The sequence below is a fragment of the Oreochromis niloticus genome, linkage group LG18 (genome assembly GCF_001858045.2).
Source record: "Oreochromis niloticus isolate F11D_XX linkage group LG18, O_niloticus_UMD_NMBU, whole genome shotgun sequence".
Taxonomy (NCBI): domain Eukaryota; kingdom Metazoa; phylum Chordata; class Actinopteri; order Cichliformes; family Cichlidae; genus Oreochromis; species Oreochromis niloticus.
In genome coordinates, this window is record NC_031982.2 from 36713880 (window position 1) to 36741723 (window position 27844).

The window sequence follows — 27844 nt, forward strand, 5'->3', positions numbered from 1 at the left end:
ATTAACTTCCAATAAAAAAGGTTTATCATTGATTGAAATTCATTCAGAAATGTTTAACGAATAAGCTGTCACAGATACAACTTTCAAGTACAAAGTTGTTATGACGTCTGTCACATCCCTCTCTTTTTTTTATCCTTTATTTATTTATCCTTCTTATTTCATTGTACTGTATATTGTTACTTTTATTTGCCCTGTATGTCTACTGTACAAACTGAACTGGAATGACTGACTGTTCAAATTATAATTTCAAATAAAGTAAAAAATAAATATATAAAAAAAAGTATTTCTTTTCAAAATAAAGGTTTAAATATTCAGGACCTTAGTGAAGCTGTACAGAGAATATAAAACATCCACGTTCAAGTTCACTAAGAGAGGCCATTATGAACAAAGCAGTGACACTAGACCCACGCAGGAAACAGTTTAATATACACATACACTACAAACAGAGGAAACATCTGGGCTGCAGACAGCTGCTGAACTGGTTTCTTTCAGTCTGGGAGGAAAACAGCTGGAGGTGAGGGAGGGAGGGGTGACCTGCTTCCCCTCTGCTGCATCAGCACTCAGGCAGGAGCCATCTACTCTTTGTGAGAGCTACGAGCTGACTGTTCCAATATCAGCATACTTTTATTTATTCATTTTTACCGGTGCTTTACAGAGTTTCATTTACATGATGATTTCTCTAATGGTCAGAACAGTTACCATCACTGTGTAGATAAGGACCTCCCCCCCACCTTCCATCCATCAAATTACAAGCATCCAAAATAAAAGCAGGATGTTTGTTAAAGCTCTCTGCTCTGTTTAACAGCACCTGGGACATTGAGTGTTATTAATTCTGTCCTGATGTGGAAACAGCACAGTTAGAAGGCAGCTGTAGTTTTAGGTTTAGTCACATTCAAAGACAAATATCATCAGATTTTGTTTATTACACAATTTGAAGCATAAAATAAATAAAAAAGGATGCAAAGACAGATAAAATCAGACTGTGTTTATGAATAATCTGCACAGAGACGTGACTGCTGAAAGCGCAGCTTCACTTAAACCTCAGGCAGCTTTTCCTGTTTCACTGCTTTAAATGAAACCTTTACTCTGTTTCACAGAATACCGCTCCCATCTCTTAACTGTTCTTGAGTTTGAGAGTTTCGGTTGTACGAGCATCTTTGGCTAGGACAGACAGAAAGTTGCCATGGAAACAGTCCACCTTTCACATGGATTTCTCCTTTTTCCGTGTTTCACATGAATCCGGCTTCTCGCCTGTGTGGGCTCTCACATGGACGCTCAGGTTAGAGCGAGAACTGAAGTTTTTCCCACACTCTTCACCTGTGTGGATTCTGTCCTTCCCACAACTATCACAGTTTACAGGCTTTTTACCCATGTCAGAGTTACACCGACTCTCTGATGTAGGGGAACCTCCTGCTGTCACTTCTGTTCCTAATTTCAGACGTCCTGAGTCTGCACTCCTGCCTCCTTCCAGATGCTGACTCTCAGCTACAGCAGATCTGTGACAGAGGAGCTGCTCCCCGTCTCCTCCTGGTTCACTGTGCTCTCCTTCCTCAGCAGTAGTCACCATAAAGGTATCAGTCTCCTCCTTCAGTCCCAGCTGCTCTCCCTCCTGACTGCTGCACAGTTCCTCCTGTTCCTCTTTAATCTGTGGAGGTTCTGGTTCCTCCTGCTCCACACTGGAGCTCCTCTCCTGGTCAGTGAGGATTTCCTCCTCCTCACAGACATGCTGCTGTGGGACGTCTGGAGGAACAAAGAGAGAGGAGACAAAGGTCACTTATGTAAGGACAAAAAAAGTACCTGAGCAAAATAACAGATGCAAAAACTCAGAGCAGAGTCAGAGTCCAGCACCAGAGTGAGACTGAGTTCTGACACTCAGCCAGTGTGTGTGACTCAGCTCTCAGTGTTGGGTTAAAGGGTCACTCTTATATATTTACAGTTAAAAACATTATCAGCATTATGAGTTTATAAGCACATTTAATAACAACACAGACTGAACAAAGTGCTGCACAAAGTAAAACAAACACAAAGAGAACAAAACGGAGTCACAGTTAAAAGCTGCTGAGTAAAGATGTGTTTCAGACGGGATTTAAAAATGTGGAGTGTTGGAGAGACGCTAACTGAAGAGGCAGACTGCTCCAAAGTTTAGGCACAGCATCATAAAGTCTCCGTCTCGTCCGTGGTTTAGGCTGCTGCTAGGAACAATCAGAAGCAACTCATCAGCTGACCTGAGAATTCTGTTTGGAGTATTTTCAGTTAGAAGATCAGAGAGGGACGAGGAGGCCAATCCATTTAAAATCTTAAAATCAATTCTACATGTACTGGAAGGCAGTGTAAACGAGCCAAGACTGGGAAATATGGTGGTGTTTACGAGTGCCTGTGAGGAGTCGGGCTGCAGCATCCTGAACTAGCTGCAGATGAGACAGCAGCGCTGATACCAGAATAAAGACTGTTACAGTCGTCAAGCCTGGATGAAATACATGCATGGATCACTTTCTCAAAGTCAGCAGATGACAAAATGTTCAGAATTTTTCCAAAGGCCCTGAGCTGGAAGGATCAGGCTCTTACAACAGAAGTTATTTGTTTGTCAAATGAAAAACTGCCATCAAAGAGAGTTCTGGAGTTTTCCAGAGCGCCAAGGTCAACCTCAAGAGAAGAACGAGGGTCAGAAGGTCCAAATAGTACGATCTCAGTTTTTTGATCATTTACATTCAAAATATGTAATGCCAACTATGATTTCATGTCATCAAGGCAGTCCAGCAAAACTTTAAAGAGTCTGTAGATTTTTTTAAAAGGAAAGTAGATTTGAGATTCATCGGCATAACACTGAAACGACAGTCAGTCAGTCGGTGCTCCGTCTTTGTGTCGTCACAGTTCACGGTGCTAATGTGGGCTACACGTCTGTGCTTCATGCCTCAGATGGAACTGTCACAGTGTAAGACAGAGATTCTCCATGCAGCAAATGTAACACATGACTGAAGTGGAGCTCTGACAGACGACACAGCGTTTAGCTCAAAGATCATTTTTGCTTGTTATGAAGCAAATTAAAAACTGACGGGCTGTGCTGAGTCTGAACTCTGTCTTTGCTCCCCAGAACAAATGCCCCCACTGTTTATGATGGAGGTGACAGGTGCTGTCAGCCCAGCTCCATCAGCTGTGTAACTCACTGTAACACTGGGTGTGGGCTGCGGCTGCAGAGGAGGGTGGTGCAGTGAGTTCAGGGGTCCATGACACAGCTGTGTTGCTGTACTACAGAAGTCGAATGTTAACTTTAACTGGAAACCAGCCTGGAGTACGGTGGCCCTGAGAGGCCAAACGGACTGCAACTTCAGAAAACACTTGCAAAAAGAAAAACACTTGCAAAAAGAAAAATGCTGCAAAAAGAAAAATGCTGCAAAAAGAAAAACACTTGCAAAAAGAAAAATGCTGCAAAAAGAAAAACGCTGCAAAAAGAAAAATGCTGCAAAAAGAAAAAACACTTGCAAAAAGAAAAATGCTGCAAAAAGAAAAATGCTGCAAAAAGAAAAAACACTTGCAAAAAGAAAAATGCTGCAAAAAGAAAAACACTTGCAAACAGAAAAATGCTGCAAAAAGAAAAACGCTGCAAAAAGAAAAATGCTGCACAAAGAAAAACGATGCAAAAAGAAAAACGCTGCAAAAAGAAAAACGCTGCAAAAAGAAAAATGCTGCAAAAAGAAAAAACACTTGCAAAAAGAAAAATGCTGCAAAAAGAAAAACACTTGCAAACAGAAAAATGCTGCAAAAAGAAAAACGCTGCAAAAAGAAAAACGCTGCAAAAAGAAAAACGCTGCAAAAAGAAAAACGCTGCAAAAGCACACAAAGCACAACGGAAATGGGAAAAAAGACAACGGAAATGTTTCTGGGGAGACAATAACCGGACGGACCAGTTGCACGAACCAAAACGTATGTATGGCTGTATCCCAATTCAGGGACTGTTTCCCAATTCAGGGTCTGCAGCCTTAAAGTACGCAGCCTTAACGGTCCTTAAGGGCCGCACTCAAAGACCGCTGAGGCCGGCTTGTAGGCTTGTAAGATGGGACGGTCTAGCCTCCGTCGCGCTGCCCAGGTTGCCTAGCAACCATGATACTAACAGCTGGAAACGTTTCATACAGCTTTGTTTGACAGAAATGAAGGAGAACATATTTTGTACATTTGTTTCTACATGAGCTTTGTGTGATTTGATAAGTATCTGAGGCTGATGATTTTTGGGCTTCATTTCTGTACTGAACAGTCATTTAAGATTAGCTAGTAAATAACAATTAGCTCATGTTGTTCATGAGACTAAAGTCATCTCACTTTGGTAATGTAAATATAATATGGCCAATATTTTATTAATCATTATTAGTTATTACAGCAGTGAACATGAACTCTGTGCCAAACACTGAGCTTCAGTAAAGATTCAAGTTGCATTTATTTATATTTCCTATCACCTTAAATCTTCACTCAAAGACAAGCATCTTTGACAGTGTATATATAGATGTATTATATATAAGAGACAAATATTGTTTTTTTTAATATGTTGGCATTACTAAATTTGGCTCAATGCTTATATATGTGTGGAAGAAGCAAATGTACGAGCTGTGATAACTGTTTCTGATAGAATGAAGATCAGACTGATATATTAAATATTCCTTTATTGGGTGAGAAAATCAGAGCATGTCATAACTGCTTTAAGTCACACAGAATAGATATCAGAGCCTTAAACAGGCTGACTTCTGCTAAATGGGTCAAACTGGGCAGAAAGTACACAAACACATAACATCCTTATAGAATATGATGTAACACTATAGATCAACTTACCTCAGACTATATAAAGCATATAAACAGTTACAGCAATATGATGCAACAAACACAGCAGTGCTACTAATCCAAAATACTCAAAGCTTCATAGAACTGAAACAAACATTTATTTTTAGCTCCATTCTGCTGCTGATACATACTTCAGGTTTCTGAATATTAAACTTGTTGCTGCCTTTCATAGTGTGTAACTTGAAGGCCCTGAGTACTTTCTCCCACACTGAAAACACTGGAATGATAACATTATTTGAACATTACCTAATAAGACTGATTCAGGACAGACAATTAGTTATGTTAAACTTTCCTAGCAGTCCTTCACAAACAGGGAACAGTCTGTCTATTCTCTCCGTCTGTCAGCTGCTGCTGGCTCTTCCTCCTCCTCTTCCTCACACACTGCTGAGTTTGTCCTGGTGGATCATCAGGGGTGCAAAGCCTCACAGATGATGTGCAGCAGTGGGTCCCTCAGTCTGTCCTCACTCTGGACACTTGCAGTCGTCACACATGGAAATCAAATGTGTGATAAGCTGCAGGATTCAAACACAAGTGTAACTTATAAATACATGTTCATACTTTTATTCCACAATCAGAGAGAAAGAAACAGAGAGAGAGTGCAGGACAGACAGACAGGTGACAGTCTCAGGTGTATACACTGCTACAAAACAGCACAAGAGAAGGAGGATTTAATGTTTGTGTTATTACGAGTGCTAAACAAGAAGAGTTCCCAGATGGTCCAGTGGACACATGTGTGACTCCTGTGATTAAAGCATCTTTCTTTCAGCTTAACGAGTGAACCGTCAGCTCGTTCAAACACACGTTAAACTCCGTTTGGCTCGACACCACCGAACAGAGGCAGCAATATAACATAGCGAACATTAACAGTGCAGTGAATCCTGCTTGTGCCGTCATATTCAGGACTGCAAACCGAGCAGCATCACTGACTTTCAGCTTGTTGTGTTTGTGGATATATGACTGACTTTAATTATCCATAAAATCATCACATTCTCTGTAAGATTAAGGTCGACTATCTAACGGCGTATAAAGTAAAGGCTTTAAAACAAAGTAAATGCTGAAAGTACAAACATCGCTAATGTCACATAACTTTGCCGGCATGTGGCCAACAGTAATGTTTTAATGTTCCTCATTATTAAACATTTGCACATAAATAAGTGACATAATATTCAGAACTTACTTTTGAAAGTTTACTCTTTGGCCGCTCCACTTCTTTGAAGTGTCTCCCAGTGCACTTGTTAGCATGTTTTGGTTCGTGCAACTGGTCCGTCCGGGTATTGTCTCCCCAGAAACATTTCCGTTGTCTTTTTTCCTATTTCCGTTGTGCTTTGTGTGCTTTTGCAGCGTTTTTCTTTTTGCAGCGTTTTTCTTTTTGCAGCATTTTTCTTTTTGCAAGTGTTTTTCTTTTTGCAGCGTTTTTCTTTTTGCAGCATTTTTCTTTTTGCAGCGTTTTTCTTTTTGCAAGTGTTTTTCTTTTTGCAGCATTTTTCTTTTTGCAGCATTTTTCTTTTTGCAAGTGTTTTTCTTTTTGCAGCGTTTTTCTTTTTGCAGCATTTTTCTTTTTGCAAGTGTTTTTCTTTTTGCAGCATTTTTCTTTTTGCAAGTGTTTTTCTTTTTGCAGCATTTTTCTTTTTGCAGCATTTTTCTTTTTGCAAGTGTTTTCTGAAGTAGCAGTCCGTTTGGCCTCTCAGGGCCACCGTACTGGAGACCTGAGACCTGCTGTCAGTCTGCTACAAACAGAGTGAACTGAAGACGCTGAGTCACATCAAACATCAGAACGAAGTCAGAGAAACCACATCACTGACTCGTGTGTACAGCTCACACTGACACACACTTCACTGCTACAAACACCTTAGAATCAATGAAATCACATGAAAGTCACTGATGTTGGTGGCAACATGACGGCCGTGTGGTCTGCACTGACCTCGATAAAAGAAAATCATGAGTATGTAAAACATTTATATTCTACACTTTAATAAATAATATATATATTTATAGTTACAAAGTGAGCTTTGTTTTAATGACACTGGCAAAAGCGCTCGTCCAGCATTCTGAATGTTTCACAGTGAGCGAGGAGGCCGTCACACTGGAGCCGCTGCAGCCCCTCAGCTCATCCTGAAACATGATGTTTTAGCTCCGTTATCCTTTAATCCAACTTCACTGTGATTGGCCGTCTTTTGAAAACTGAGTTGAAAGCTGAGTTCATTCAAACCAGCAGAGAATCACACACTGCTGCTGCATGCTGGACGATACCTGTGTGTTCATCAATACCGGCGCTGCACTCAAACTCCATAAAGGTATCCGTCTCCTCCTTCAGTCCCAGCTGCTCTCCCTCCTGACTGCTGCACAGTTCCTCCTGTTCCTCTTTAATCTGTGGAGGTTCTGGTTCCTCCTGCTCCAGACTGGAGCTCCTCTCCTGGTCCCAGAGCTGCTGCTCAGGGAGAACCTCCTCCTCCTCCTCACAGACAGGCTGCTGACAGAAGTAATTATTTTTATTGAAATAAGTACCACGTGGAACCTTCAGAGGCTCACACACCCTCCGTGCCTTTAAATAAACGTGTGTGTATTGAGCAGCTGCTCAGTCTGATTCTACAGCAGCGTCCACAGAAATGCGCGCTGTTAGCTTTACCGATGAACTGTGTGATCACTGCGGGACGTTTCTCTTATTATAGACATTTATGTGAATTTACCTTCAGTCTGTGAGCCTAAAAACGGTAAAACACTAAAATATTACACATAGCTGTGTAAGCTGTAAGCTCAGACCTGCTCTGTGAGGCTCCTCATCACCAGAGTCTTCCTCAGACTCCAACATGTCCTCCTCCTCCTCGGTGATAAACTCTCTGAGACGCTGAACAGCAGACATGTTACTCCAACCGCTGGAAACAGTTTCAGGTCGGACGGAATATTTACTCCTGAAACATAAACATGATCATAAATCATCAATGTTCACTTCACTGAGTGAGACACAATTTCACACAATATTTTAAAGTGAAAACAAATTGCAATGATTTTAATCTCATAAACTCATTTTAATAACTCCAGAACACAGAAAAAACTCAATGCTTGACAATAGCGCACCGCCCAGTGGCAGGTTCACGCCACAGCAGCCCGAAACTAAAAGTACCCAAATCATTTATATTTTTATAATTTAAAGCATGAATCCAGCTGTGCCAGTCAGTCTTCATTTACTGTCTAAGTCCAAGATGAAATCCAAAAGTATGAAACACAAAGATTAAATCCACTGGAGGTTTCTGAGTTTGTGCTGAAAGCTGTAACATGTATTGAGGTTTGGTTTTGGTGTTTGTAACATGCAGAGATATGAGACGAGGAAGAGGCTGAAGGAGGAGCAACACTGTCACAGAGCAGAGCAGAAAAGGACTCCCACTGTCAGATACATTCAATATCTAAAGCATACAGAACAGATAGTGTGTGGAAGATGCTGTCACTGCATTACTGGCTCATGTTTCCTTTGTTTCTGATCACACTAACAGGTCGGTTAAAGCAGGAAGAAGAAATGTCTTTAAAGGATCTGTTTGCTAGAAATCACTGGAACAGGCGCTCACAGTTTAACATCGTCTTTAACAACATTTATCTCTTCCTTTAGGTGTCAGCTGTGATCAGCTCACTGCAGTCAAGGATGAAGAGTCCACTTTAGAAGGAACCACTCTCACTCTGTCCTACACTTATTCCCAAGATGCAGATCTCAATGATCATTTCTTCTGGTATCGACAATATCCAGGGAAACCGCCAGAGTTCCTGATCCACATATCAGGGATGAATATTTCTAGACTGTCAGAGTTTCTGAAATCAGCTGCAAGATTCTCCACAAAACTGTCTGGAAAAAAGCGTTTGGATCTTCAGATCTCCTCTGCTGCAGTGACAGACTCTGCTGTGTACTACTGTGCTGTGAGGCCCACAGTGACAGGAAACACCAAAACTCTGTACAAAAACCTTTGAAGCAAAGACAACAGAATACTCCACAACATCCACTAGAGGGAGCCACACACTGTTAAACTGCTCTGGATTGTGAGGAAACAGAGTCTTTGTAGTTTGAATGAAATTGAAAAATGTTCGAAGTATAAAACAACAGTAATTCTTTAAGATAATCAGTTCTTGTGGCCTCTGCATAATGTTCTCAGCTACCTCGTCCTCTCCTATAATCCATGAACATCAGCCTCTGGTTTAAAGTCAGGAGCAGCAGCACAGACACTGCAAAGCAGAGCCCTGAAGGAGCAAAGCAGCAGAGTCCTTACAAACACACAGTAACACCCACACATACCCAGACAGTGACTCAGTTTGCACCTCATTTCTGTCACACTGAAGCCCTGCAGACACCTGAAGGCAGCAGGACACATATGTTGATGAATGTGTGGACAGAGCGCTCTGACATGACACATGAACTCCTCTGTGGTTCGCCCCATTAAACCCCTGCAGATGACACCAGGCTGCTTCAAAGCCCATCTGACTCTACACTCAGCGACTGCTGCAGTGTGAGCTGTATTCTCATCACGAGCTCCTTTATTTTGTAGTCAAAGCAGCATTTCATGTTTCTCTGAATCGACCACAGTGAAAAAGCTGCTGAGTCACAGTTTATCAGCTGAGATATGAATCCATAAATAACAAAGAAAATCTGAATGACATGCTGAGAAAGAATGACTTCAACATTCTGATTATTTATCATCACTGTAAATTTTATTTACTAACAAAGAAAACCTGAATGATGTCGGTGAGGTCAGGTTCCATGAAGGGTCACTGACATCAGTTTAAACTGAACGAATAACTAATCTGACTTGATTCACTCGTCAGATTCAACTTTTTACAGCAGCTTTCTGTGTCCTGAACTTATGTCTGCTGTCAGTTGTGTAAATGCACAAAGAGCAGCAGCTCAGCTCATCTTAGTCTGTACACAAAGCAAACCCACCTGCTGAAGCTCACAGTCTCAGTTATTCTATTTACTTTCATATTTTCTTTTGTCCGTGCTGCACTGCTTCACCTGATGTGGGTCCCCACCTGTAGAGCTGCCAACTGTCCCATAATGAGCAAAACTCTTTCTTCCTTTATTCCACTTTAAATGTCCCGTTTAGTGACCGTTACCTGCAGCGTCACATACAGTGCATATTTACACTGTCATGGTTGCTGGCCCAGTGTTTTGAGTTTATTGTTATTATTTTCTAGTTTCTTCTGTTTCGTATTAGTTCTTAGGGTTTGAGTCTTGTCTTTAGTGTTTCTGTCGTCCCGACCTGTGTCCTCTCCCGGTGTCCTCTCCCGGTGTCCTGTTCGTGTCTCTGAGATTATGTTTGTAAAACAGTCTGTGAGTTTCCTGTTTTACTTTGTTCAGCTGTGCTCCCCTCCTGTGTGTCATTCCCTCATTACCTTGTGTGTATTTATAGTGTGTGTCTGCCTCTGTTTGTTGTCGCTCCATCTGTGTGTTTTGGTATTCCTCGCGTCTCTCTGCTCTCCTTTCCCTGCACGGCCTCATGTTTTCAGGTTTGTTTATTAGTTTTCCCAGTTTAGGCTTTAGTTGCTCCCGTTCCTTATTTCCTGTTTTGTACTTTACTTTCATTACAAATAAACACTCACTCGCACCCCAGCCAGTACCTGCATTGTGGATCCTACACTAAGCTCAGCTGGTTGTGTGTTGTGCTTCTGGCAGAGTGTCCCTTATTTATAACGGGAGGCCGTGGCTCATGTGGTAGAGCAGATCAGCTACTAGTTCGATTCCTGGCTCTGCCAAATATCCTTGGTCAAGATACTAACCCCAAATTGCCCTCCGCTGCGTTCATTGGAGTGTCAATGTTTATTAGTTTACACTTGAGTTTAGAAGTGCTTGTATGAGTGGGTGAATGAGGCATGTTGTATACAGCACTTTGAGTACTCTAGGACAGTAGAAAAGCGCTATATAAGAATCAGTCCATATTTGATGGTTAACCCACCTGCCAAATCTCACTTTATCCCCAGTATAGAATCAGCCACATGTGGCAGCTGGTTTATTAACGCTGAGTTCTGCTGCTACAGACGACTGCTTTAACTTTTATGGTTTACTTTTGTTCTTTTCTCACTTATTGTTTCACTGCAGCTCCTCTGTTCTTTCTTTGCTGTGCTCTGTGAAACACGTAATGCTTCATGTTAAAGAAAAATACAGCTTCATAAATCCAAATCATTTAAACCATAATCAAAGCTTTTCAAGTCTCACTTTAAGCATGAGAAGCATTAATGACCTCAGTGATGGAGAACATTTGGCTTGTTGTGTTTGCACACAGTGAAAAGTGCTCCATCCTCCCTCCTCACAGTGACTCAAATGCTGCTAACAGTCTGTGAACCAGGAGGAAGAGGAAGTGAGAGAAGTGAACATCCAGCTCAAAGAGGAGACAGAGGGCGACATCATCCAGTAGGCGGTGCTCTCCTTCTGCACTGTGTTCAACCATTGTGTCAATAATAAGTGCTGCTGTGAAGAGAACAATTCTCAGACTGAATGTTGAACATCAGCTAGTTTCTCCTGTTGATTGAAACCTTGTTGTACAGATGGAACATTGGCTGTGGATTATTCTTGCTGCTCTTTTCTTTGGTAAGATACAAACATCAACATGTTTCCTCTGCACACGATTCACAACAAGGACAGAAAGAGGAGATTTTATCATTTTACACTGTGGAACTTTTCAATAACTTCAATCATGTTTATTGATCCATCTCTTCCTCTGCATGTTCTGTTCTTCCTCAGAGTGTAAAGGAGAAGACAAAGTGATCCAGGAACAAGGAGATGTCATTGCTGCTGAAGGAGACACAGTTACACTTGACTGTAGATATGAAACAACTGATGCATATCCATATTTGTTCTGGTACAAACAAGAAATAAATGAATTTCCAAAGTATGTTTTAAGACGTGACACTACAGGAACAGAAGATAATGATCAGGAGTTTCCAAAAGACAGATTTGATGCTAAAATCAACAAAATACAACAATCAGTTCCTCTGAAGATCCAGAAGCTTCATCTGTCTGACTCTGCTGTGTACTACTGTGCTCTGCAGCCCACAGTGACAGGAAACACCAAAACTCTGTACAAAAACCTTTGGAGCAAAGACAACAGAATACTCCACAACATCCACTAGAGGGAGCCACACACTGTTAAACCTCTGCAGTTTGTTAGGAGACAGTGTAGATCCATTTTCATCACAAGATATGGCTGTGTTAAAGAACACAAGGTTTACACCTGCCCACTGATAAATGCAGCCATGTGTGGAACATCCACCTCTGTGGGTTTGATTTCAGTCTCAAAATGAAAACAGTTTTATCTTGGAAACAAATGTTCAGCTGCTCCCATCACAAACCATCAGTTTAATGTGTTGCTGCTTGATCTGTGTTTAAGTTCCAGCAGAGGAGGAAAGAGCCTCCAATAAAATACAATTCCTCTCCGAAATGCAACTTTACATTCCAGCTGTAAATGATGGATGACTTTAAAACCCAACAATCATATGCTCAAAGGGGGTCATATGATTGTTGGGTTTTTCTCTGTATTTATTATTGTGCGATCTACTGTACAATATAAAGCACCTTGAGGCGACTTTTGTTGTGATTTGGCGCTATATAAATAAAATTGAATTGAATTGAATTGAATTTAAAGATCATTTTCAGTAATAATCATTTCTTGCGTCAGCACACATTGTGGTACTTTATGGTGTGTTTTATGAGTTGGTGTGGCTGCAGCGAAGCTGCTCTCACCTGCTCCCTGATTGAGAAGTGATCCCACAGCGAGTCGTTCCACATGTCTGAGGTTTCATGCCTTTCCTCAGACTGTGGACCTTTTGCTTGTTAGGTAATGTGTAACACACAAAAGTTCACTTTCATCTCCTGCACCTGACATCCAGAGACCTACCAAAAGTTGAGCTAACACAAGCCCTGCTGAGTGTGACATGCAGCTTGTTCAGAGCTATGTCATTTTGTCATTATATATTTTGATATCATTTGATCTTTGCTATGACAGTGGAAGTTATTGTTCTTAAAACTGTTGCAGAGACCTTGGAGAAAAGCTTTCCTGCACGTCTGAACTGTTTGTTTCATCTAAAGTGAGTCCAAACCTGTTAAACCTGCTTTCAGAAACCGCAGCTGCTGTGTCTTCACTCAACTGCCACTAGAGGTCACTGTGTATCTGAGGTTTGACTTTAACTTGCTCCCAGAGGCTTAACTGAGGTCAGAGGTCACATTTTCATCCATCTTTGTTCAAGAGGAGTGAGTAGCTTCCAGAGGGAGGAGATCCAACAGGGACAGTTTGGTACTGAACTCCAGGAGAAACGATCTGAACTGATGCAAGTTTGCATTTGAAAGCAGACGTCTCTGCTTGTTCCTAATGTTTGAACACTTTCAGCCTTTTTGTGTGAGATCACAGGTTTAGTTAACGGTGTGGAGAGTGATTTCCAACCAAGTGTGTTAACCTAATGTTAGATTATCATTGATTATTATAGATCTAATTATTAAGTACACAAGTATGTTTTATTCACAATATAGCAGTGAGGACAGTATAAGGGACACTTTTATACATGAACATATAGTTTTACTTTCAGTAAACTATATGCAAATCATTATGCCTCCTATGTTTTCATGTTTCAGGTAAAACAGGACATAATATTTTGTCAAAGTAGATGTTTTTCTCCAAGACACATTTTTTAAAAAATCTAATAAAAAAAATCTCCCTGCTCTCTGAAAGATGAATTAAGGATTAATCATCTATTTATCAATGAAACATTCTATTTATAAGGAGATCTGCAGTTTATAATTCAGTATAAACACTTTCTGTGAGGGAAGTTAAAATATGACTGACTATGACTGTTTTAGGACCAGATATTCATGTGTAATAACCACTGAGGTTCAGCAAAATCACCAGAATAAGGAGCCGTGTGATACACATATTTAAACTCTTCACAAAAACTCATCTTCACAATTAAAGAATGTAGATAAGAGAAACAATGAGAAAGAAAAACTACAATCATCACAGTTTTCATACTCAGGGAGAGTCACTGTGGTGCCTGACTCGTGCATAAATTATGAACATTATTCGAGTCCGACCATATTTAGGGTAAAGAAACAATAACGAGCAACAAACACGTTTCCTTGTGTTTTTGTTCTGGTTCATTTTAGACTCAAGGTGCAAAGATTATGTAATGATTTATGGTCTTATTTGGAGAATTCTTATAAGTAGTAAGAGACTCATCAGCAATTAGTTGTCATATCCAGTTAATCCCAGCAGGTGTCACTCTACTAATAGTTATTAGTGAGAGGTTTGAACTAATAAGCAGAACAATAAATTTCTATGTAAGTGTATATCCATTACATTTTCTTTGATCTATAAAACACACAACACACACACACACACACACACACACACACACACACACACACACACACAGCAGCTTTGGTTCCTCACCTCACCTGTTTGACCACCAGAGGTCACCAAAGCTTTGCCAAACGGACCAGAGCAGCACAGGATGTTGTTCACTTTCTGTTCCTTCTTCCACAGCTAGTATACAGTATTGTGCAAAAGTCTTGAGCCTCTTTTTTATACTTTGCCAGGAATTGTAATGTATTGCAAAGTATTAAAATTTACAAACATAAATCAAAATAAAGTACATGGTAGTGTAGTACATATGAAGTAATTATGTGTTTTTGCTTGTAACAAAGTGGGTAAAGATACAATTTAAAAGCAATTCTTGTTGTCTGTTATGTGCAAACACAAATCTTGAGTTCATCCCTTGAATTAAGAACCTTTCTAGTGTTTCACTGAGTCATGTGCCATCTTTAAGAGGTTTAACAAACAAAGAGCAATTCTCTGAAAATGGTCAGGCACGAGGACAAGACCGAAAACAACTGAAAAAGCTGCCAGTGTCCAGGGGAAACTTGAAAAGATCAAGCGCACTTGAAAAATTACAACTTTCAGCTCCACTGTTCAGAGCTGTGAAAAAAAAACGACTGAAACTGAAGAACAGTTTACTTTCACACAAAGTCTGTCGTTAAAATAAATTCAAAAGAAATTTGTGGGACATAAAACATAACATAAATTAATCACAGGAGGTCACTCGCCTGATGTCTAAGTTAAGTAAGCTCATTTCTGCCACTCCCCTTACTCATGAGCAAGACCTGGGGATACTTAAACTTCTGCACTCTTGGCAGCAACTCTTCGCTGACCTAGAGTGGGCACGCCATCCTTTTCCACCTGAGAACCATCGCCCTTCAGACGTCCTCCTTGTTTTGTTTTTTTGTCATGGGACATAAGGGTTGATTAGAAGCCTTTGTTCACTGCTTTGGGCACTGCTTAGCTCTAAGGAAAATAAAATATTCACTCGGTCGATGACTTTGATTTTTCTTAACTAAGTCACTAACACCAAGGATACCTATTAAACGTATCTGTGACTTTGATGAAGTTGAAGCTTGTATAAACATATAAGAAATAAATAATGATTATTTATTGCTTATATGTTTACTTCTGAAATAATGTCCACCGCAACACGGTGGCACGGTGGTTAGCACTGTTGCCGCACAGAAGGTCCTGAGTTCAATTCCACCCTCAGGCCGGGGTCTTTCTGTGTGGAGTTTGCATGTTCTCCCCGTGTTCGCGTGGGTTCCCTCCGGGTACTCCGGCTTCCTCCCACCATCCAAAGACATGCAGTTTGTGAAAATAGGTTAATTGATTAATCCAAATTGCCCATAGGTGTGAATGCAGGAGTGAATGTGAGTGTGAATGGTTGTCTGTCTCTGTGTGTTAGCCCTGCGACAGACTGGCGACCTGTCCAGGGTGGACCCTGCCTCTCGCCCTATGACAACTGGGATAGGCTCCAGCGCCCCCTGCGACCCTGAAAAGGAGAAGCGGAAGCGAATGGATGGATGAATGGATAATTTCCACCACCTGTGTAAAACATTGCTCGCTAGTGTTGCAGAGGTAAGGTTTCCCATTTGCATGAGTCCTCACATTTTGGTAGGACTTTGGCTTTAAATCATTGAAATAATGTGATGTGTGCAATAATGTGATGGTCAAACTATATTTGGTACACACAAATATATCTCTGAATCTTTAAAATTGCTTATGATTCATGTGTTTAGGACTCTTTACTAGAGAAATTATAAGCAATGTGGAGGGTTCTCATGTCATTAAATCTTTTCTGACCAGTGTTGCAGGGGTAGGGTTTCTCTCTCCCTGTGTGTCATGTAGGTGTTTAACGCATTGCTTTGGCAATAATGTGTCTTTGATATCTGATGCAAATTCTTTACTGTTTTTATGCATTTAAACTTTTTTCACAGGTGTTCCCAGAGTAAAGTTTCACACATGTGAGTGTTAAAATGGACAATCAAATCACCAATCAATGAAACTTTTCCAATTTTTCGCAAGAATGCTGCTTCACACTAATGGGATATCAGTGTTTTATGTCTTAAATCGTTGAGATCTGATGTTTTGATGCTTTGATACATTTACATTTCTTGTCACTGGTGTGGTATGGAGTTTAATTTTACAGATTTTCTCTGAGATCTTTCCAGGGGTACGGTTTCTTAGTTGTTCATCCATATGAGTAATCATATGATAAAATCACCAGTTTTCACACATTTTTTGGCTTGGAAGAATCTTTGATGTGTGTCATTTGATGTGAATTTATTTTTACAGATTTTATATTAATTAACAATGGAGGTTATTGTACTCGGCCCTGAAATTCTTGGAAAGATGTTGTCTAGCCAGATTATTACTCTGGAGGCATTACCTTGGCCTCCAGTAACACTGAGGAATCTTGGAGTTGTTCTTGAGTAGGATATGTCCATCAATGTGCATATTAAACAAATATGTAGGACTGCTTTCTTCCATTTGTGCAACATCTCCAAAATTAGAAATATCCTGTCCCAGAGTGATGCTGAAAAACTAGTTCATGTGTTGTGCCCTAAAACCAGGGAATTAGTGAAGGGAGATGAATGAAGACACTGACACGCAGGTCTTGTTTTCAGTCATCTGCATAGAGTATCGGTTTCAAAAGATTGTTTGTTTGTTAATTTATTTTGATTATGTAAACAATATACAAAGTTCATTTAGCAAAGAAAAGAAGAGAAAAAATAGTATACAAAAAACCCCAATACATATCAACATTGCTTCACCTGTTCTGATTCAGTTACATATCGAAAAAGAGTTTGAAGGACACGCATATTTAATCCCACCCCTTCACCATAAGTTATCAGTCAATATTTCATCAGCTTCCTTACTGATATAATCTGCAGTAATAATAACAAACATATTTCTGATATAATATATACAGCACACTATAAAACTTCCTAAACAGAGATATTCACTGAATTTCATCAATTTCTCCAAACTCAAACTGTTCCACAGCTTTGCTCCACTCACAGAAATAAAAAGGCTTTTTCAAAATCCCTTAAATTATAACTTCCTTCTATGCTGACACATCTTTAGACGGTTTAATAGGATTGTGTGGTTAACAGTACCAAATGCTGGACTCAGGTCTAGAAGAATTCAAACTGTACTTTTACCAGAGTCAGCAGCTAAAAGTAAATCATTGAACACCTTCAGTAGAGACGCTGTGCTGTGGAAGGCTCTGAAACCAGACTGATATTGTTAGGGTTCAATGTTGAGAGAGGAATCCAAAAATAACCACAGATCCAGGCGTGTGCAATTTAGACGGCATTTTAATGAACACATGTGTGAGTTCAACAACCCAATCAGTGTTGAACTGTCTTACCAAAAGTCAAAACAAAGACTTTATAGAGGTGAGAATTGTACCGCCCCCTCTTCTGTTGCTAGGCAGATTTAATACAGCATACGTCAGCCTAAACCACAAATGTTCTGTCAACAACCTTTAACATAGTTTTAAAAGAACATAGTCTTCGGGTCGGTGCTTCCCCTCAGCTCGTCTTCGCTGTCGCTCCATGAGCGCCTCCTTATCTCCCCGAACATCAGGTGGACTTCCTGTAACAGACTACCACGTACGCCTCGACTTTGCAGTTATAAACTCTTACCTAAATGAGTCTATCTGTGTGTGTGTGCACGTGCGGGGGCGCGTGCATGCTGTGTACTGTGTACTGTGTACGTGTCGTGACCTCTCCTGCACCCCAGCTTCACCTCACACCTCTGTCATAGCCAGACATAAGGCCTGAGCTCATACAGCTAAACTATGAGTGACTTTTGGCCTAAATGTCACACTCCAATGATGATAACATAACCTCAAATGCAATCATGTATAAAAGATTAAAATCATTTTCATAACACAGGTTTTCCTTCTCAGATCTGCCAATATGTTTGCTCCTCCTAATATAGTCTAAAAGCCACCCCAAGCAACACAATTTGAACTTCCCCTATCAGTGATCCCTCTAACTAAGTGTGTGTGTTAATCAACGATACATGCATAATAACACCCTGCTCTTAACTTGCAGTTAAACTCTGGTTTCAGTTTCACTTCTGCAGAAGCCTGCAACTTCAAACACATGTAACTTCCTGTCCCTGCAGTCAGCTTCTCACCCACTGAAGACTTCAGTATAAGAATACAAAACATTCAAAAACCTTTAAATTATAAATTCAACTCCACAATTTGAAGTGGTTATAACAACCTGTAATAAAGACTGATATAATACCAATATATTTGAACATCTGAATGCATCTGGGAAAGCAACATCACTATTAACATGAAACGGTAATGATGATTATCAAAATAGCAGCAAATAATAGCAGGAAAATATTTCTATTCTTCACACTCCCACTCTCGACCTCTGGACCACCAGAGGTCGCAATACATTATGTTGGGTCACTCCTTGGCCCATTCAGCTGCTTCCCTGTCCACCCCTGACGTCATAAACTTTAGGATCACTTCTCCCACTCTGACCCTCTCTTGTTCTCTTCATTCAAACCTGATTCAAGCTAATATTACTCAAAACATGAACCTAATTTTGTATTTGGTTTTTGACTTTTATTTTTATATCTCATTCAACCATACTCAGCATTTGTAAAACTCTTAAAAGCACTGCTTGCACGTCTCTGCAGGCTTCCTGTTGGTTCCTTATCTGATCACCAACATCCTATACACAAAACTGTCGCTGCTGCAGGTGCCTCTCATCTAAAGTCACCTATTACAAGAAAATGTATCAAGAAAATCATTATACCTGCTTATTCTACTAAAGGATAAAAAACACAACCACTTTAATCACTACGTGTAAGCACATTATCAATAGCTCCTAAATAAATTTCATCATAGCTAAAAGCTCCCTAGGAACAACTTCTGTGTATATCATTCTATTTCATTTTGCTGCTCTTATTGTAATGATACATTCTAATTTATTCTTTATCAGACTTAAGCAGACTATATAAGCTTTCTCCCTTTGCTTCTGTTCTAAACAAAAACTTAGTCACTTCAACAGGCATTTGTTATTCTGTAACTGCATTTTATATAAGAGGACTCATTTGGAGCTGCATGTGTTATCTCCATATTTTACATGTCACCCAATTTAGTTACAAGCGAAACTCCTATTCAGTTAAATGCTAAATGGATTTCAGGCCTTTTGCCTGGAATCAATCCTGTCATGTGTCTTAATGAACTCTATATGTCTGTAAGCGTGTGCAATCCTTCAATAACTCAGGTCATTCTCACAGTAGATTGGCTAATCATAACGTTAACCAAAAGTTTGTGACCCTCAAGAGACGACTCTCTGAGCCACAACTCCGTTAAAGGCACAAAAATGCAATGTGTATGAAAAAATCATTTCTACATATATAATCTCCAATATTATTCATTTGAGTCAGCGAGACTTTTAACATCCTCATAAAAGCTCTCCTCTACCCTAGAAATAAATCTATTTACTCTCTGTTTCTAAAGCCTACATTATAACAACATTCTAACATTATGTCACTGTGACAACTTATCTTAAAAATCAAAAAGAAATCCCACATTTTCTACTCATAAAATGTTCACTATTTTCCCCAAAGCATATCCTTTATTCCCACCATTTCCCTCTAAGTTTGGTGTACAACTTCTTATTAACACCAGCAATTTATCTTCTAAACAGAATTCAGTTCATTTTACTCCTTTTTTTAGAATTAACAATCTCTGCCTCGGTTTTACCATATCTAAATTATCAAACAACCCCAATCGTTATAAAATTATACTAAAACCCATTTTAAATTAAACAAATTAAATCTTAAACCCCTCTCTTTTTTGACACATCTCATGTGGCAAAAACTCAACATGCTTCACCCAAGCTTAGGAAATTAAAAGGGAAAAAATGTTAGTCCTATCATATCATTCCTCAGAACACTTCAGCCATCCTCCTCTCCGGTATTTTGCTCCAGCCCTGAAAACCTGTATTTAAGATGTTAGAGTGAATTGTTAAATGTTTGTCATTTTTATTCTTACCATTTGTACTTTAACTGTGTGTTGAAAGGAATTCTTTTGTTCTCCCCTCCCCAGATTCTCGAGGTTCTGAGTGGGGGGCTGTAGTGTTTTATCACAGGCAAACATCCTTGTGAAGGTCTGATGTGGTAAAACTTCCTGCCCTTTGTATGGCTTCACTGTGTTATCTAGGGTGACCATAGATTGGGTGTGGGGAGGTTACCCTCTTTATGACCTAGGATGTTGTTCCTGCTTTATGACCCTTTTGGTCAGCAGCTCACACACACACACAAGGTATTCCTTGTTCACATGTATACCTATAAGATGTCATATGTTAATGAACCTATGCATATTCATGTAACCACAATAAAAGAGCAGTGTTACGGGGGAACGGACGAGAGCAACTGGGGTCAAGCGAAGGAACGGCGCCTGTCCAGTTCTCTCCCGTGCACGTGAAACATAAAGAATGTTGCCTACTCGGGTCTTGCTTGCTGTGTGATCACATTGCCTTCAACGTTCCAGCGAATAGGTTTAAGCTACAAACCTATCAAAGGAACAAAATCAATTAAATTATTATGTCAAATCTTCTCAAAATCGTTGCTCCATCGAACTCTGGATCCTTGGAACTTCCTGGAAACAAAACCTGTACTTCACTCTCCCCCTTTATGATCCAGTCTGTGTCATGACAAAAATAACCTTAAACAAAACAGTTATTAATCCTGAGTTACCTCAGTTAATGGTAACTTAAATCTCATCAAACAATGTTTCCCTTTTAGCATTTTGCATTCTCCCAACAATATAATGTAATCCCATAATCTAACCCCAGTAAAAAGAAATTTTCTCCAAACATCCATCAATATCCCAAAATCAGCACCCCCTTATTTAAGTCTCCCACTTGTCCTTTCATTTATTTCCCCCCTTGGTCTCATCACTCGCATTCACTCACATGCATTCACACCTGATGTTTTTGCTGATACTGCAGCCTTCTGCGCACGTCATCAGATGCTCCACATCAGCAAAATGAGCTCAATCATTTGTTTTATTTCGTTTTCCTTTTTAGGAAAATAGTTCGCTATACTTTTGACTGGATTGACTCGCTGCAATCATTTTTAGACAGGGACTCGCCGCCACTCAGTCTCTGATTGTAATCAATTATAATTCTGTAAAGCCCACCTGATTTTCGTACTTGGTAATTTTGTCAGCGCCGTCGGTTCACTCTCTTCCAGGCCTGCTTAGAACAAAAATGAAAAAAGAGAGCTGATTATTAGCTCATCAAAGTACAAAACAAAATCACCTGACAGGTTTTTCCTAAGTGCACTGTTCCAAAAACTATGGGCCCTTTTAGACATGTCCATGTTTATCAAAACTCCCTCTATTAAAATGAAAAACAACAGCCCCAAAAAATCTTAAACAATCTTAAATTTCACCCATTCAACGCACTGAAAACCTCGTCAAAAGATCAAAGACCGTTTGCACAATGTCTCCCTTCCTCACTTTACCATGTGTTCATTCTGCATAAGATCTAAACCGATTTCAACAACGTACCATCACTAAATTATAAATTTCCTGTCCAAATCTGCCCCTCTGAACAGACCTGACCACCGTAATCAAATATCCTGATACTTTACCATTATATATTTCGCCAAATAATCTTCAACAGCCACCGCTCTCTCTTGAACTGAAAGCCTCCGACACACACGCACACAGGAAGTGTCTCTGCTCCAGCTAATTTGCATAGACTCACAGCTCAACAGCCAACTTGACAAGAGAAATACATGTTTAAACCTTATCACATTATTGAATTATTCTCATTTTCTTTCTATACTAATCACCGGTTTTGATCACTCAGTACGAGAGCACTCCTAAGTCACTCTTATAAACACTTTTCTTTTGTTTTTTCCATCTATTTTAAATCTTTCCATCAATTTTATTAACCATTCACACCATTCTCTCACTCATACAAGCAGCAAGCAGATCTTCATTGCATATGCTTGTGTTCTTAGCCAGGGTTTTAATCAATATCTGTTCATTAAGCTTCAGGAGCTTGTCTTTATAAGGTTAATGCATTTTCTGTTTGTGTGTGTATGGGTATGTGTCATTTTGCATCTATGGCTTCACAGTCTCCCAGACCCTTCCCAATTCTCCAGTTATCCAGTCAGTTTTCTCTTTCCCCGAATTACTAACCGAAACTTTTGATTTCCCACCTTAAATAAAATCCCTCCTGGTCTTCAGCCAGGAGCTAGGGCTTGCTTTTCAGGTTCATGGACACATGATTCTGTGAACAATTCAACCAGAAACTTGCCTTAACTTATCCATTGATGTTAACCTACAATTTCCTTCCGACTGGTGCGTCTGGAGAGTTGGTCCAAGTCTGCTTTACTCCTGAAAATAACAAAACTAAGACATTTTCATTATTATCACAAGTGCTTAAATAACCCATTTCTCTGTCTCTGGTCAGAAATACCAATTAGGCCATGCATGTAAGCGTGTTCTTCCTTGCATTTTATGTTAATTGGGTGTAAACTGCTTCTTCATTGAATTAATCCATTGAGTTCTTCGTTGCATTTCTATGTATTCATGTTAATGTACTCTACGTGTAAGCTGTTTCTTCATTGCATCCTATATATTCATATTTAATTTATGCATTTCACCACTGAGCTTTAGATTCAAACTATCTCCCTTCTGATTCATTTCAAAAATAATCTCACATGTAACAATTTGTATGTGTGTTTTCTATTCATTAAGGTAATGACAATTATTCTCTTTCATTATTCTTACCTTTTCTAATGTTTACCTCTTTGTTATGCTGTAGTGGACATCCCTAAACAGTCATGAGTTCAGGTTTCAATTTTCAGTCCAAACATATCCTGTATTCTCGCAATTAAACTCGTCCAGCTTCATCTCTCACCGGTCCCTTTTTCATTCACAGTGTCCTGTTCGTGCTTCAAAGCTCCAGCAAACACAGTTTCAACTCAGCTGTTGTCTTCTTCTCTGTTTCTTTACAGTCTTTTCTTTTAAGTTAAGTCCCAGCATGGCAAAATATCACATTCAGTGCCTTCAGTCTTATTTTCATTTGCTCTGTTTTCTTCTCCATTCATGGCAAATATGAGAGTCAGTGCCTTCAAGCAGACACATCACCCTGTTCTTCACCAGCATGCATGTTGCATCTTTCACACTGCTGGACTCATCAGTGGTTGTCAGTGTTACTGCTTTCGCTTGCACTGCTTTTAGCTTCAGTTAATTCTTCAAGTCCACGATGTTCTGTCGGTCTTCATCAGGAGATTGACTGTCCTTTGAGTTTCTTCTCAGTTTCAGGGACAAAGTGAGAGATCAAGCTGCACAATTTCGAGCCAAAGACTGGCTTATTCTCCCAATTCTGTTAATCTATTGTTCTGGTGCTGCACTCAAGGTTCCAAAGTTGAGAGACGTCCACCTGTATTGACACACTAAAGCATACAATTAGTATTATATTCATTTTTTCTTAAAGGCTTCATTTGCTTCATGTGCCTCATCTGTCTCTCTGTGTTCTCTCTGTACACACTCAGTTCCTTTTATGGGCATGCAGAGTTCCTGTTCACTATTTCCTGTTCTCTGCAGAGTCTGTCTCCCTTTATATTTATAGTCTAAAAATCCTCTTTAAGTCTACTAAATCTTGATCTAAAAAACAATACACCTTCATTTCACTCACACACATTTAAATAGAGCTCTTTCAAACATCAGGACAACTAACACTTCTCCACACACATCACCCTTCACCCTTCTTTAGATCAGTTTGTAGCGTATACACTTATATGTTTTCCATCAGAAAAAATAAACTCAATTTCTCATAACCTCACTCATGCGTTTCTTGAATTAAAAGCACTTGCAAACTTTAAACATCCTATTTTACATCACAAAAGAAATATATTTCACACTCCTTTATTTCATACACCCCTTTTAAATGCTCTAACCTCTTTCAGACGCCATAAATCGTCTCACACACACTGCCTTTTCTCTCTCAAACTTCCATTTTCCACTCACTCAGACAAATCATGCAGAGTCACTCAAATCAAATACTGACAGCATTCACACAGTTAAAATCACTCGAAATACGCTTTCATACGAGTATTTTGGACATGCCTTCCATGATCAGAAAGAGCAAGTCAAAAGAAAAGGAAAAACTGAAACCTCTCATCATCTCACAGCTTCTCCCCACACACACATAACTGAAAAATAAAACACACCAACATTTATGGCTCACAAAATATACATCTATCAAAATTCAGTCATTTTCTAGTCATTTTCTATACATCCACACTAATATATTCAAACTGTATTCATACTCTCGTAATAAGCAAAACCAACCTCTTATATACAGGAAAATTGGCAAACAATAGCCATAAAGCTCAATACTCTCGAAACCGAAACCACCCTCTCTGCGCATCACCGCTGCTCATTTGCATTTACACACACCATCAGTGCACATCCGGCTGTGCATTACTGACACAGAGACTGATCTTACTCATAGATCTCATATTTTATATTACAGACGTCTTTAATTACAACTGCACAGATTCTAGGCCTCTTAGCTCCTACGAATTTCGATAGATTTACCATAACCGACTCGAACGGGCAAACCCCAGGTTTTTTGCGACCAATTCACCAGACCAGACTCGAACTGCTCTGTCCAGATTTCTAGCCCTAACTTAATTTACCGGTAGCCAAAAAAGCGCAAAAATAGGAGACTCTAACTCCTAGCAATTTTGAAGATTCCCCAGTCCTTCCCTGCTCGTCGTGCCGTACTAACCCTACTCTTCAGGGTAGGTCAAGGATAAACGTCTTTATCCAGGAGGGAGTGTTACCTCCGAGAAAATGCGCTTCTTAACAGACGCCGCTGTCGTCCTAGAAAAATTTACAATAATTTGAAACAACAATCTAAGCCCAAAACAGGATTAAGATTGAGGCAGATCTACCTTTGTGGACATAGGGGACTTGAACCCACGAGATGACCATCACAAGATAGACCCAATGTCCAGCGGGACTTGAACCCACAGAAATGACCAATTTCCCTACTTTCTACGTTTCTTTGGGACTTGAACCCAGTACTTTTACTTATCACTTATCATTACTTCAACCAGCATGCTCATGAAATTCCCATCAAACTCAAAACAGACATTCACCAGTAATTACAGTGACCAGGCTTTTAATTTGACATGCCCAATGTGACACCTTTTGGAAATATATTTCAACAGGCAGTGTCTTACCTTTAAATGCCCCGGGGAATGCCTGCTCACTTTCACCACTGATTACCGTCTGCCCGTCCAATTACCACGGACCCCGGATCTCTCAAAGTTCCTCCATCTCTCTCACCGGACGAAGCCCCCAAATGTTAGGGTTCAATGTTGAGAGAGGAATCCAAAAATAACCACAGATCCAGGCGTGTGCAATTTAGACGGCATTTTAATGAACACATGTGTGAGTTCAACAACCCAATCAGTGTTGAACTGTCTTACCAAAAGTCAAAACAAAGACTTTATAGAGGTGAGAATTGTACCACCCCCTCTTCTGTTGCTAGGCAGATTTAATACAGCATACGTCAGCCTAAACCACAAATGTTCTGTCAACAACCTTTAACATAGTTTTAAAAGAACATAGTCTTCGGGTCGGTGCTTCCCCTCAGCTCGTCTTCGCTGTCGCTCCATGAGCGCCTCCTTATCTCCCCGAACATCAGGTGGACTTCCTGTAACAGACTACCACGTACGCCTCGGCTTCTCACCCACTGAAGACTTCAGTATAAGAATACAAAACATTCAAAAACCTTTAAATTATAAATTCAACTCCACAATTTGAAGTGGTTATAACAACCTGTAATAAAGACTGATATAATACCAATATATTTGAACATCTGAATGCATCTGGGAAAGCAACATCACTATTAACATGAAACGGTAATGATGATTATCAAAATAGCAGCAAATAATAGCAGGAAAATATTTCTATTCTTCACAATATTTATCCAGAATATTGTGTGTGTCTAAGAATGAGGATAATTGGTGGAGGACAACTTTCTCGAGAACCTTAGACAAAAATGGCAGCTTAGAGATTGGTCTAAAATTGCCAAGAACTGACAGATCCAAACCAGGTTTCTTTTAGAAGCGGCTGGACAACAGCTTGTTTAAACGAATAAGGAACAGTTCCATTTGAGATACTTCTGTTTACAATAGCGCATCTCTGAGAAATGGTGTAGGTAACACATCCAAGAGGCAAGTAGTTGGTTTCATGTGCATTATTATATCAGTAAGATGGGATAATGAGACTGGTTTAAATTCGGAGAAAAAGAATGAACATGTAGGTGTTTTCGAAGGGTCTTGGGATGGGAGCGGGATATGTGCTCTGATATTATCAATTTTTTTAGTAAAGAACTTTTGAAAATCCTCAGAAGTGTGTGAGGCAGTCTCAGATATGGCTGAAGTGGTGGGATGCAGGACAGAGTTGATTGTGTTGAATAGAACTTTAGGATTACCAGACTTCTTAGTAATGACCTTGGAGAAATAATTTGCTCTTTCTACCTTGATGGTGTGCTGATAGTTCTTTAAACAATCTCTAAACACTTGGTAAGAGATGTGGAGCTTATCTTTCTTCCATTTTCGTTCTGTTTTCCTGCATTCCTGCCTGACGGCACGAGTGACCTTATTTATCCAAGGCTCAGTTTTAAATTTTTGCCGTCTACATTTTAGAGATTAAAACATGCAAGAAGCTCATCAGGATTATTGCAATGAGGAGAACTTTCATCAAAGGTGGCTAAAGGAGATGCAGCAAAGGCAAATGAGAATTGGGGAGCAGTTTCAGTTGTTATAAGAGAGGGGGCCTGGTTTGTTTAGAGGACGAGTGAGGAATGGGAATATTAAACAAAATGAAATTATGATCAGATGGACACACATCAATCACCTCAACGCTGATCACTGAGAGCCCAGATGACAAGATGAGGTCTAGAGTGTGGCCCTGCTTGTGCGTAGGGCCGTTGACAGACTGGTTCAGGTTAAATGAGTCCAAGAGTTGTAAAAATTCCCTAACCAAAGGTTTGGAGGGGCAGCACATATGGATACTGAAGTCACCAAGGATTAGAAGCCTATCAGTGGTTGGCAGTGTCACAGATAGAAAGTCAGAAAATTCCTGAATGAAATCTTTGTTAAGGTGAGGAGGCCTATAAACTAGAGCAGAGTACAGGAGAGCACCGATCCAGCATAAACAGTTGCAATTCAGAACTAGTGTAGTCACTTCTGGGTAGCATTCTGCATTTAAAGTGATCTCTGAAAACTGTTGCCAAGCCGCCTCCACGATGGCAGGTTCTAGGTGTGTTAGGGAGGTTAGTTTTCAGGAGTCAATTCCACAAAAGCAGCTAGATCATCAGTGGATAGCCAAGTTTCAGTAATAACAAGAAAGTCCAAGCCATGAGAGACAAACAGGTCACAGTATATGAAAGTCTTGTTCAGCACAGACCTTGCATTGATTGGTGCCAGTTTAAGTGGTGAAGAATCCCAGACTGAATGTGTGACAGCACCAGATGGTACAAATTCCAGATACTGAAAATTGGTGGTGTTGGCACCTCTGCTTTTCCTGTCCAGTCTAGTTTATATTATTTATATTATTATATAATTGCTTCTTATAGTATTTCTGTTTTTAC

The 27844-nt window shown here is 39.9% G+C and overlaps 2 protein-coding genes across 5 annotated transcripts in view; one reads left to right on the forward strand and one right to left on the reverse strand.

Annotated features, from left to right (window-relative positions):
- The window catches only part of LOC102081292 (uncharacterized), a 107675-nt gene that overhangs the window by 6387 nt on the left and 73444 nt on the right, over positions 1–27844 (forward strand). The window contains exons 1-2 of one of the 4 annotated variants that reach the window (XM_025900236.1): positions 11151–11389; positions 11543–11852. The exons of 1 other annotated variant lie outside the window; for it this stretch is intronic. In XM_025900236.1, the coding sequence (XP_025756021.1) occupies positions 11347–11389; positions 11543–11852 (353 nt within the window). In that variant the 5' untranslated portion in view covers positions 11151–11346. Of the gene's footprint in view, positions 1–11150; positions 11390–11542; positions 11853–27844 lie in introns of those variants that run through there. 2 more of the 4 variants (XM_025900235.1, XM_025900237.1) reach the window with 2 other exon arrangements.
- LOC112841665 (zinc finger protein 112) lies at positions 906–7720 on the reverse strand. The gene is made up of 2 exons (XM_019357482.2): positions 7588–7720; positions 906–1740 (listed from the first exon to the last, which is right to left on the reverse strand). The coding sequence occupies exons 1-2, from the start codon at positions 7685–7687 to the stop codon at positions 1202–1204; spliced, it is 639 nt and encodes a 212-aa protein (XP_019213027.1). The 5' UTR covers positions 7688–7720; the 3' UTR covers positions 906–1201.